This window comes from Lynx canadensis, chromosome C1 (assembly GCF_007474595.2).
Source record: "Lynx canadensis isolate LIC74 chromosome C1, mLynCan4.pri.v2, whole genome shotgun sequence".
Lineage (NCBI taxonomy): Eukaryota > Metazoa > Chordata > Mammalia > Carnivora > Felidae > Lynx > Lynx canadensis.
In genome coordinates, this window is record NC_044310.1 from 126,076,471 (window position 1) to 126,089,177 (window position 12,707).

The window sequence follows — 12,707 nt, forward strand, 5'->3', positions numbered from 1 at the left end:
TGTGATTTTTTTTTTATTTCCCCTCTCTCATTTGTGACTTTATTTATTTGAATCCTTTTTCTTTTTTAATGATTGGTTTCACAGAACGAGCTCCTGGTTTCACTGATCCGTTCCTGTGTGTATGTGTGTGTGTGTGTGTGTGTGTGTGTGTGTGTGTGTGTGTGTGTGTTTGTGTGTTTAGGTTTCTATATCATTTATTTCTGCTCTAATCTTTATTATTTCCTTCCCTCTACTGGTTTTAGGCTTTGTTTATTCTTTTTATAAAAGCTCCTTTTTGTGTAAAGTCATGTTGTTTATTTGAGATTTTTCTTCTTGAGGTAAGCCTGTTAGATTAAATTTCCCTCTTAGAACAGCTTTTGGTATGTCCCAAAGGTTTTGAACATTGTGTTTTCCTTTTTCCTTGTAGTTTTTTATTTCTTCTTTCATTTCCTAGTTGACTCATTCATTGTTTAGTAGCATGTATTTATCCTCCATGTATTTGTGCTCTTTCTAGTTTTTTTTCTTGTGGTTGACTCCTGGTTTCATAGTGTTGTTAGAAAAGATGCATGGTATGACTTCAGTCTTTTTGAATTTGTTGAGGCTTGTTTTGTGGCCTAATATGTGATCCGTGCTGGAGAATGTTCCATGTGCATTTAAAAAGAAGGTGTATTCTGTTGTTTTAGGATGGAATGTCCTGAATATATCTGTTAAATCCATCTGGTCCATTGTCATTCAATGCTCTTGTTTCCTTGTTGATTTTATGTTTAGATGATATTTCCATTAATGTCACTGGGGTGTTAAAGTCCCCTACTATTACTATATTATTATTGATTAGTTCCTTTATGTTTGTTATTAACTATTTTATATATTTGGGTGGTCCTCATTTTCTTAATTTTTAATTTTATTGTTAAATGCCTTTTGTGTATTGTACTGTCAAAGGAATCTTTGCCTATCTCAATGTTGTAAAGACAGCTCTGCTTTTCTCCATGAGAATATCTTTTTATTCCAGGGCCATTTGTTGAAAAGATCATTCTTTCCCTACTAAATTGCAGTAGCTCCTCTGTTGTAAAATGAAGTATAAATGGGAATCTATTTTTGGACTCTTAAGTTTTATTGATCTATTTGTCTTTATGGTAGTACTATACCATCTTAATTACTATAGCAAAGTAAATCTTAAAATCAGCTGGTATATTTTTCATCAAAATTATTTTAGGTATTTTAGGTCCTTTGGATTTCATATTACTTTTTTTTTTTTTTTTTCAACGTTTATTTATTTTTGGGACAGAGAGAGACAGAGCATGAACGGGGGAGGGGCAGAGAGAGAGGGAGACACAGAATCGGAAACAGGCTCCAGGCTCTGAGCAGTCAGCACAGAGCCCGACGCGGGGCTCGAACTCACGGACCGCGAGATCGTGACCTGGCTGAAGTCGGACGCTTAACCGACTGCGCCACCCAGGCGCCCCTCATATTACTTTTAGAATCAGCTTGTCAATTTCTACAAAATACCTGCTGGGATTTTGATTAGGATTATATTGAATATATAGATCTCTTTGAGGAGAATGACATCTTACTGCTGTTGCGTCTTCCAATCCATGTACATTTAGCTCTATTTAGGTCTTTAATCCCTCTTATCAATGTTTTGAAGCATTCTTAGGTAGAGTTCTTGCTATTTTTCATTAAGTGTATTCCTAGAGAATTGATTTGTTTTTGATGTTGTAAGAGTGGTATTTAAAAAAAAAATTCATCTCCCAGGTGTTTACTGCATGTATATAAAAATACAGATGCATTCTGTTAAGTGTCTGACTTTTGATTTGGGCTCAGGTTGTGGATCTCATGGTTCGTGGGATCAAACCCCATGTCAGGCTCTGCACTGACAGCACAGAGCCTGCTTGGGATTCTCTCCCCCACCTCTTCTCTGCCTCTTCCCTGCTCTCTCTCAAAATAAATAAATATACTTCAAAAAAATACAGATGGTTTTTGGGGTACGTGGGTGGCTCAGTCGGTTAAGTGTCCAACTCTTGATGTCAGCTCAAGTCTTGGTCTCAGGGTCATGAGTTCAGGCTCTGTGTTGGGCTCCATGCCCAGTGTGGAGCCTACCTAAAAAAATACAGATGGTTTTTGTATATTGATTTTGAATTCCACAACTTTATAAACTCATCAGTTAGTTTTAGTAGTTTGTAGGTTGCTTTGACTATTCTAGGTACACGTCAGATCATTGTGAATGCAGACAGTTTTATTTCCTTCTAGTCTACATGCTTATTTATTTTTATTGTCTGATTGGGGCCCTCAGAGGTTGTTTTTGATGAATCACTAGATTAATATTGGACTAAAGTTGTCATTTCTGAGTGTAATCATAAATATACACCATACTGAAATTTGTTATTAAAGGACTGTATCATAATGGAAATGAAGGAGGCAGGTTAGAATGTTGTTTTTCAATTGAACTAATTATCTTAAAAAGTTTATTTGGGAGACAGAACCTAAATACCTCCTCTTTAATGAATACAACCAAATCCTTCTTGAACTGGCTGTTCATAAGGTTTCCAGTGGTACCCAGAATCCAGAGTAGGGTCAGATAATGTTTCTTTATATCATTTAAAAAGAATGTTTCACCTTTTTTGCAAGCTTAACAAATAGGCTTACCTCTCGTTTCCTGGGCTTCTTCCTTGTCTGTACGTTTAGACTTAACTGCGTTATAGTGGGCGTTCCTCATAGTACACCATATTCTTACATATATCATTATAATGCTTATTACAGTTTGAGAATTTTGGTATCAGCCATAGATGTCTTAATTTAATACAGGTTAACCACACTTTAGAGAAACTTAACATATAAAAAGTATAGTTTCTGATATGTATCATACAAGTGATTTTTCTCTTAATATAAAAAGATTGCTATTTAATATATTTACATAATAAGATACCTTTAAGACATTTAAAATACGATTTAACTCAATTCAGAATTATGAATACTTTGCCAGCAACAAATATAAAACACTTGAGTATTATACATAAGGTATGGTTGTGAAAACACTTTTTATAAAAACTTAGTAATGAACAAAATCATTCCTTACATATTTTATATCTAATTTGGGACTGTCTTTGGTTGGCAAATTGCTGGGTTGGTATTTTCTGCCTCATAGTGGTGCTATGTTGTAATGACTATATACCTCTCCAGTGGAAAGAATAACTAAGGGTGATTCAGGGCCCATGGGGAAAATTCTTTTTTATGATTATGTTGCATAAGTGAGGGGACTCTTTGGGACTTTTAATTAAAATGTTTTCCAGTCAAGGAGTTGCAGTTGAAATGAAAATATTTGAATACCAAAGCTTGATAAAGATGCTTGCAAAAACATGTTAAATAAGTGCTGCAAATGTCATGTCACTTAAATTGAGTCTACAAACTGCTTTTTTATTAAGCTATTTCTGATGTCTAATAATGCGGTGCACTATATAGTGATGTTATTGGATTTGAGATTTTTAGAATAAAAGTATATTTTATTGCCTTGTATTTTTTCTAAATTTTAAAATTGATAAAATTTAATCATTTTTAGCTAAATGTAACCAGATTCTGCTAATGGTAGGAATTTTTTTTTGTATGTTAGAGGCATGGAATTTACTGTATATTTTATTTCAAAATTTTAATTTTGCATGTCACTTGATAGTTGATATTCTAAGGGAATTTTCTTTTTAAAAATGGGTATTTTTCCATTGTTAAATATAGGGTGTATTTACTTCTGGCACATGGGAAGAGAAATCAGATGAAATTTCCTTCGCTGATTTCAAGTTCTCAGTCACTCATCATTATCTTGTACAAGACTCCACTGACAAAGAAGGAAAGGATGAAGTATTGGAAGGTAAGTTGTTACTAATTATCTTTATTTTATTTTATTTTAGTTTGTTTTATTAATGTTTGTTTATTTTAAGAGAGAGAGAGTGTGAGCGTGTAGGGGTGGGGCAGAGAGAGGGGGAGAGAGAGAATCCCAAGCAAGCTCTGTGCTGTCATTGCAGAGCCCAATGTAGTGCTCGATACCATGAACCATGAGATTATGACCTGCCCCCAAATCAGGAGTCAGGCATTTAACCCAACTGAGCCACCCAGGTGTCCTGTGTTACTAGTTATTTTTAAACTAATGACTGTAAGAGTGATTATAATTTTGAATTATGAATTTAGTTCTCTTCATTAAGTACTGTCCTCTGTGGGCGCCTGGGTGGCTCATTTGGTTAAGCATATGACTCTGGATTTCAGCTCAGGTTATGATCTCACGGTTCGTGGGTTCAAGCCCTGCGTGGGGCTCTGCACTGGCAGTGCAGAGCCTGCTTGTGATTCTCTCTCCCTCTCTCTCTGCCCCTCCCCTTCTCTCTCTCTCATTCAAGATAAATATATAAACTTAAAAATATATATATATAAAGTAGTATCTCTGGAGATGTTTTACCTATGCAGAGTTGTTTCACCACATCTGAAACAGAGTATGATCTTTTTTGTTTTATTTTCAGAGTATGATCTTTTTAGAGGAATTTTTATAGCATCATTCATTTCAAAGTTAATTAGATTAGCAAATATTTATTGAGTGCCTAACATGTTCTAGGTACTTTGCTAAGCTCAGTTGAATCCACAGTTATAAGAAATTTACGTTCCAGTAAGGGAGATGAGGTTTATAAGTAAGTCACAACAGTAGGAGGTACAAAGTGGTAAGTTCAGTCCCAGAGCACAGATAAAGTTCTTTAAACTTCTGCTGAAGTTTAGAGGAGATGTGGTCAGGTCTAATTGAGAGAGATCAGAGAAGGTGTAATGGAGAATTAAACCTGGATTTGAAGGATTTAAGAATAAAATTACTCTGGGGCACCTGGGTGGCTCAGTTGGTTGAGCGCCCGACTTCGGCTCAGGTCATGTTCTCACAGGTCATGAGTTCGAGCCCCATGTCAGGCTCTGTGCTTACAGCTTGAAGCCTGGAGCCTGCTTTGGATTCTGTGCCTCCCTCTCTGTCTGCCCCAACCGACTCGCATTCTGTCTCTGTCTCTCTCAAAAATAAATAAATATTAAAAAAAAATTACTCGTTTGTCAGGATAGTGTTTTGAATATGCCCCATAATTTGTCAGATCAAGTGGATTAAAATTCTGGCTTTTCTTCTTACTAGTTACTTGACCTTTCCAAGTCTGAATTATCTCACTTGAAAAACAAAGTAATACCACCCAGCAGATTAATGGGAAGGTTTAATGAGATAGTGTATATGAGCACCTATATCAGGACCTCACCCATGCTAGGTACTCAGTAAATAGTGCTTATGGTTGGTAGTAGGTCACATTGCTCAAATCTCCGTAAATGGTGCTTGTAGTTCATAGGTCAAATCATCCAAAATCTCTGTCCTGAGATAGAGTGGTATATAATAGTGAGTGAGCAAGGTGTTAAAACAGTATTAATTTTGCAGCTTTCAGTCAGATGCCCTTCTTAACTCACTCAAAAAATAAATACACAGAATGTGTGTTTAAATTTCTCAGGGCAATTGAAGGCATCATGCTAAGTGAAATAAGTCAGACAGAGAAAGACATTTATTATATGATCTCTCTTACATGTAGAATCTAAAAAACAAAAACAAGAACAAAAACAAAACTCACCAACCTCATAGTTAAAGAGAACAGATTGGAGGTTCCCAGAGATGGAGGTGGGGGGGATGGGCAATATGGATGAAGAGGGTCAAAAGGTACACTCGTGGTTATAAGTAAGTCCTAGGAATGTAATTAATGTATAGCATGGCAACTATAGTTAATAGTACTGTATTGTGTATTTGAAAGTTACTCAGAGAGTAAATCTTAAAAATTCTTTGACAAGAAAATGTTTTTTAACTGGTGACAGATGTTGACTAGATTTATGATGATCGTTTTGCAGTGTATACAGTTATCAAGTTGTTATGTCATACACATGAAACTAAGATAATGTTATATGTCAATTATACTTCAACTGAAAAAAATAAATTAAGAAAAAAAAGGTTTTCTGGTCAATACAGATATTATTTGTAAGTATAGGCCTGAAATATTTGTGCCTTTTCTTGTATAGGAATAAAATTATATTACCTTTATTATTGGCATTCTTAGAAACAAAACAAGTAGATAGCATCTGCATTCAGATTTGTAAACTAGGGCAGATCACACTGACTATATATACACATAATTAAGACAATTTATACAGTAAAGTAATTAAACCAGAATATGAATAAGTGTACTTGAGGAGGAAGGGGAAGAGGGAAATATATGCAGCTGGTGGGAAGTCTGATAATAGCCCAGAAAGTTCCAGTTCCAACATTTTGCTCATTAATGAAGCAAACTGTTAAAGGGAGAGAAATCTTAAGTGCTATTAATTTGAGGAACATCAAGAAGAAGCTGTTAAAATAAGGAGGCTTAGAATCAGTGTTTTTTGGTTTTTTTTTTTAATGTTTATTTGTTTTGAGAGAGAGGAACAGAGAGAGAGTGTGGGATGGGGAAGGGTAGAGAGAAAGGGAGAGAGAAAATCCCAAGTAGGCTCCATGCTGTCAGTGCAGAGCCCAACATGGGACTCGGTCTCACAACCCATGAGATCATGACCTGAGCCGAAATCAAGAGTTAGACTCTCAACCGATTGAGATACCCAGGAGCCTCAGAATCAGTGAGTTCTGAGATGAACTGTGGTCTGAGAGAAGATGAATGGATTTTAGTTAAGTCATTATTGTTGTATGTATGTGTATGTACATATGTATAGATGTATGATGCAGTTTGAATTTGGTTGTGATTGAAGCTGTACCTAGTGGTAGAAGTTACAAGTAAACCATCAATTCATTTAATTTGGAGATACACATTTAAAACTATATTATCAGAGGTCAGAAGATTTGAGCACTGATAGTTTATTTTGTTGGATAGTTTGTTTGTTGGCTTTAGTTAAAGCATCAAGTCATTAGTGTTCTCCTATATACTCTTTTTTAAAAGGTAATTAAACATAAATTTGCTAAGGAATTATGACTATACAACAAAAGAAATGTTATAAATATTTTTTATGCTTTGAGTTTATTATGCATTTATAAATAAATAAGGATGATATACATCAGTATCTTATTATAAACTACAAGTGCTTAAAGATACATGGGTTATAAGTGGGAACCTGGTTAATGGTTTTATAAGAACACTTAAGATGGCCAGAGGCCAGCAAAGGCTGGCCATAAGAGGTGGTAAAGAAGTGACAGGACTGCAAGTAGTTTTGAAGAAAAGTAGAGACAAGGGCAGACCAAGAAGAAGAGATAAAACATGGCTTTCTAGTAAGGCTGAGGAACTGTTTGAGTCATGACATAGAAGAAAGGAAAATATTATAAACATGGGAACAATACTTAGAAGCTGGCTTTTTAGAAATAAAAGACATTGAGAGAGAGATATCTTTATTATATTTTATTTTTTTTTAATGTTTATTAATTTTTTAGAGGAAAAACAGAGCGCGAGTCAGGGAAGGTCAGAGAGAGAGAGGGAGACACAGAAACCAAAGCAGGCTCCAGGCTCTGAGCTATCAGCAGAATCCAATGCAGGGCTCAAACTCATAAACCATGAGATCATGACCTGAGCTGAAGTCGGATGCTTAACCAACTGAGCCACCCAGGCCCCCATGAGAAGGACATCTTTTTCACCCCAAATCTTAGAGATAGCCCTAGGTATAAATCTTTAAGCAATTGCATAACTATATGGACTAGCAAGACGCGTTACGTAATACGATTTTTTTAAATCATGTTACAAAATTTTGCCTTAGAATGAACATACTAATTTTTTCATTATGAAATGTTTTTGTAGATGTTATTCCACAGTCTATGCAAGATTTGTTGTGTATGAATAATGACTTTCCTCCGAGAGCACATTGCCTGGTAAGATGGTAGGTATACATTTTACTCAGGTAACTTTTAGTATGTGTGTTGGGAGACCCCAAGACCTCCCCCAGGTTCAGTGATTTGTCAGGAGGATGAATAGAACTCAGCCGGAGGTTACACTTACTATGATTTATTATGCTAACAATATCAATCTAGAGAAAAGGTGCCTGAGGCAAAGTTGGAGGAAGTGTTTGAATCCTTTCCTAATGGAGTTACTCAGGATATACTTAAATTCCCTTAACAATAAGTTGTAACAACACATATGAAACATCTACCAACGAAGGTTGTTAGCGGCTCAGCTCTCAGGGTTTGTCTTTGGGGGCTGGCACCTTCTGACCGGTACATAACAAAATTTCAGATTCCCAGAAGAAAAGCTGGTGTTCAACATAAACCACATTGTGTAGTTTAAGCACAGTAACTCTTATTGAAGAGTTTTTTGAGAACCTTCTCCAAATCCAAATTCCTAGGTGCCTGCCAAAGGTCAGCCTTGCAAGCAGGCCATTCTAGGGATAGTAGTCACAGGCCTGCTATTTATTCTTTTCTGCAGTTTGTTTCATTATCTAGGGTAGAGCCTAACTATAATTCTGATGACATTTACTTACTGTAGAAAACTTAATGTGTATTGTTGGAAATTAAATTGAAATAAAATGTTGATCTCAGTTACATGATAACATCATAACTCATCATATCTAAATTATAAATGTGATGGATTAATATAAGAGGTACATCACACTTACAAGGTCTTTATCTCATTTTGGTAGGGGTGGTATTGAAGCATACCACTACCAAAATGTCTCAAGTATGAGTGTATGGTCAAGAAAGGACACCTAGGTAAAATACATTTATATACTGGTTTTATGTTTGTCTGTTGGTATGAGTTGGTCTCTTGATTTTTTTATTGAAGAATTTCAATAAAGGGGAAAATGATAATTTCTTTGCTTCTTTTTTTCTTCATTTCATTGTGATTACTATAGCAAGTAGACTATGTAGCTTGCTTAAAAAAAAAGAAAACTAATTGCAAATGCAAATAAACTGGATATTGTTTCATAAATATGCCTGTCATTTTAGTGTGAACTTTTAAAAACTGAATTTAAACAAGTATAAGAGGAATTTAATAAATTGCCATTTAATGTAATCAATCCAGATTCTCTTCGGATGTTTTAAAATGTGAATATATACATTTAAAATGGCAAAAGACTGGAAGGCAGCATGATGTCATAGAACATGATTTTGCATGTACTCTCTCATTCACCTCATTTACCATTAATTGAACACCTCCTGTTTGGGCAGACAGTGAATTAGACATACTTACGTTGAATTTCTAGCTCAAGTACTTATTTTCAGTTTTGGGCAATTTTTCTGAGTTGGTTTCTATGTTCGTGAAGACAGAGTAATAAAAAATATGTACCTTTAAGAATAATTGTGATGATTTAGTAAGATAGTGGTACATAATGTGTTTATCAAAATTTGAATGCTGTTATAAAATCTCTGTTCAACCTTTTTTTTTTTTTTTTTTTTTTTTCTAGATAGACACGTATTTTGAGGGAGCACTGTATAACCCATACAGTTTGACAACTGGTCCCCCCCAATTCATGTCCATTCCATAGGCAAAATATATTCATTCTGATCAACTGTTTAATATTTATTTTCTAAAATTGTGTTTGACACATAGTTTATAGTTTAAAAATAATTATTGAATGAGTGAGTGAAACCTTTCTATGTATCAATGCAGTACATGTTAGTGATCTATTTCTTTTTATATATTAATGAAAATCTCTTGTTAGTTTTTTTAACCTTTACATTTACTTTAAAAGATTTTTAGTTAAAATTAGTATATAGTTAAATTAACTTTTTTTTGATGAATAGTTCATTGAACTTCAACACATATGTATAGGGTTTTGTTTGTTTTAAATGTCTATTTATTTATTTTGAGAGAGATAGGGACAGCACAAGCAGGGAAGGGGCAGAGAGACAGAGAGAGAGACAGGGCAGTGTCAGCACAGAGCCTGACATGGGGCTTGATCTCATGAACTATGAGATCATGACCTGAGCCCAAACTAAATTAGATGCTTAACCAACCCAGTCACACACATGTTCCTATGTATAGGTTTCTTAAAACTACCGCCACAATCAGAATATAGAACATTTCTGTAACTTCCCAAAAAACTCTTCTTGTCCATTATAATTTCCTGCAATCACTGATATATTTTTAGTTTTGATAGTTTTTTCCTTTTAAGAATGTCATAGAGATGGAATTATGTAGTAACTATTTGAGACTAGTTTCTTTTACTCAACATAATGTTTTGAGATCCTTTGAAGTAATTCTGTATCAATAGTTTGTTCCTTTTTATTGCTGAGCAGTATTCTGTTGTCTGGATATATACTAGTTTGTTTATTCATTCACTCCTTGAATGACATTAGGGTTGTTTTTAGGTTTGGGCATTTATATTTATTATTTTTAAAGTTTATTTTTGAGAGAGAGAGAGAGAGAGAAAGAGTTTGTGAGCAGGGGAGGGGCAGAGAGAGAGGGAGAGAGAGAATCCCAAGCAAGCTTCGTGCTGTCAGCACAGATCCCAGTGTGGGGCCCGATCTCACGAACTGTGAGATCATGACCTGAGCTGAAATCAAGAGTCAGATGTTTGAGCCACCCAGGCACCTCTAGGTTTAGGCATTTATGAATAGAGCAGTTATAAATATTTGTGAACAGATTTTTGTATAAAAGTACATTTTTAGTTCACTGGGATAAATGCCTAGGGTGAGATTGCTAGTCATATGGTAGGTGCATATTTTTAACTTTATAAGAAGTGGCCAAAATACACTATTGGGACTGCATCAAAATAAAAAGCTTCTGCACTGTGAAGGAAACAGCCAACAAAACTAAAAGGAAACACTCAGAATGGGAGATGATATTTGCAAATGACATATTTGATAAAGATTAGTATAAAAAATATATAAAAAGCTGGTACAACTCAACACCCAAAAAATAAATATCCTAATTAAAAAATGTGCAGACATGAACAGACATTTCTCCAAAGATACCCAGGTAACCAACAGACACATGAAAAGATACTCATCATCAAGGAAATGTAAATCAAAACTACAATGAGAATATCATCTCATGCCTGTCCGAATGTCTAACGTCAAAAACACAAGAAACAGTAAGTGTTGGTGAGGATATGGAGAAATAAGGAATCCTCTTGCACTTTTTTTTTTTTTAATTTTTTTTTTCAACGTTTTTATTTATTTTTGGGACAGAGAGAGACAGAGCATGAACGGGGGAGGGGCAGAGAGAGAGGGAGACACAGAATCGGAAACAGGCTCCAGGCTCCGAGCCATCAGCCCAGAGCCTGACGCGGGGCTCGAACTCACGGACCGCGAGATCGTGACCTGGCTGAAGTTGGACGCTTAACCGACTGCGCCACCCAGGCGCCCCTCCTCTTGCACTTTTGATGGGGATGTAAACTGGTTCAGCCACTGTGGAGTACGGTAGGGGGTTCCTCAAAAGGTTAAAAATGGAACTACCCTACAATCCAGTAATCACACTATTGGGTATTTACCCCCTAAAAATAGAAACACTAATTCAAAGGGATGGATACATGCACCCTTATGTTTATAACGGCATTATTTACAATAGCTAAGATATGAAAGCAGCCCAAGTGTCCATTGATAGAAGAACGGATAAAGAAGATATGGTGTGTGTGGTGCACACAGACACTGGTATTATTCAACCATAAAAAAGAATGAAACCTTGCCATTTGGCAACAACATAGATGGAGAGAGAGAGGATATAATGCTAAGTGAAATAAGAAAGACAAATACCATATGATTTCACTCATGGAATTTAAGAAACAAAACAAATGAGCAAAGGGGAAAAAAAACAGAAAAACCGAAAAACAGATGCTTGATTATAGAGAACAAACCAATGGTTACCAGAGGTGGGTGGGAGGATGGATGAAATAGGTGATGGGGATTCAGGAGTGCTTTTGTCATGATGAGCACTGGGTGACATACGGAATTGTTGAATCAGTATACACCTGAAACTAGTATAACATTGTATGTTAACTATACTGTAATTAAAATAAAAACTTAATTAAAAAAAAGGAAAAACAGAAATGGCCAAACTGATTTCCCGAGGGACTGAACAATTCTGCATTCCCACCAGCAATGTATGAGAGTTTTAGTTGCTCCACATCTTCATCAACACTCAATGTCAGTATTTTTTATTTTAGATGTATTCTAATAGATGTATTGTCCTATCAGTTTATCAGTATTTTACTTTATGGGTCATGTTTCATGCTGTGTTTAAGAACTCTTTGCCCCAGGGTACAGAGGTTTCTGCTACTTAAAAAACAAAACAAAAACAAAGAAAACTTCAAAACAATTGATTTTTTTCAATTTACAGAAAGTTGCAAAGATAGTACAGACTGATCTGCTATACCTTCAACCAGTTTCCCTTACTGTTAATAGCTTATATCACCATGATACGTGTGTCAGAACTGAGAAACTAACATTGCTCCCTTGTTATTAGTTAAACTTCATTTAACTAGTTTTTCCACTGAAGTTGTTTTAGGATCCAGGCATTTAGTCATCATGTCTCCTTAGTTTGTTTAGTCTCTGGTCTTTGAAAACATCTGTATTTCCTTAATTTTTGTCTTCTTTACAGATTTAAGGAGTTTGGGTCAGGTATTTTGTTAAATGTCCTTCAGTTTGGGTGTGTCTCTTTTTGTTATGGTTATACTTGGGTTGTGGGATTTTGGAAAGAATACCACAGAGGTGAATTGCCATTTTCATCACATCGTATCAGAAGGACATGCTATCAATATGACTTAATCGCTAGTGATGTTAACTTTAC

General features: G+C 35.3%; 1 protein-coding gene across 5 annotated transcripts in view; it reads left to right on the forward strand.

Moving 5' to 3' along the window:
• The window catches only part of RAB3GAP1 (RAB3 GTPase activating protein catalytic subunit 1), a 112,225-nt gene that overhangs the window by 18,626 nt on the left and 80,892 nt on the right, over positions 1 to 12,707 (forward strand). For all 5 annotated transcript variants that reach the window (XM_030327154.1, XM_030327155.1, XM_030327156.1 and 2 more), the window contains 2 exons: positions 3,703 to 3,835; positions 7,782 to 7,860. In XM_030327154.1, coding sequence (XP_030183014.1) covers positions 3,703 to 3,835; positions 7,782 to 7,860 — 212 coding nt within the window. The remainder of the gene's footprint in view (positions 1 to 3,702; positions 3,836 to 7,781; positions 7,861 to 12,707) is intronic.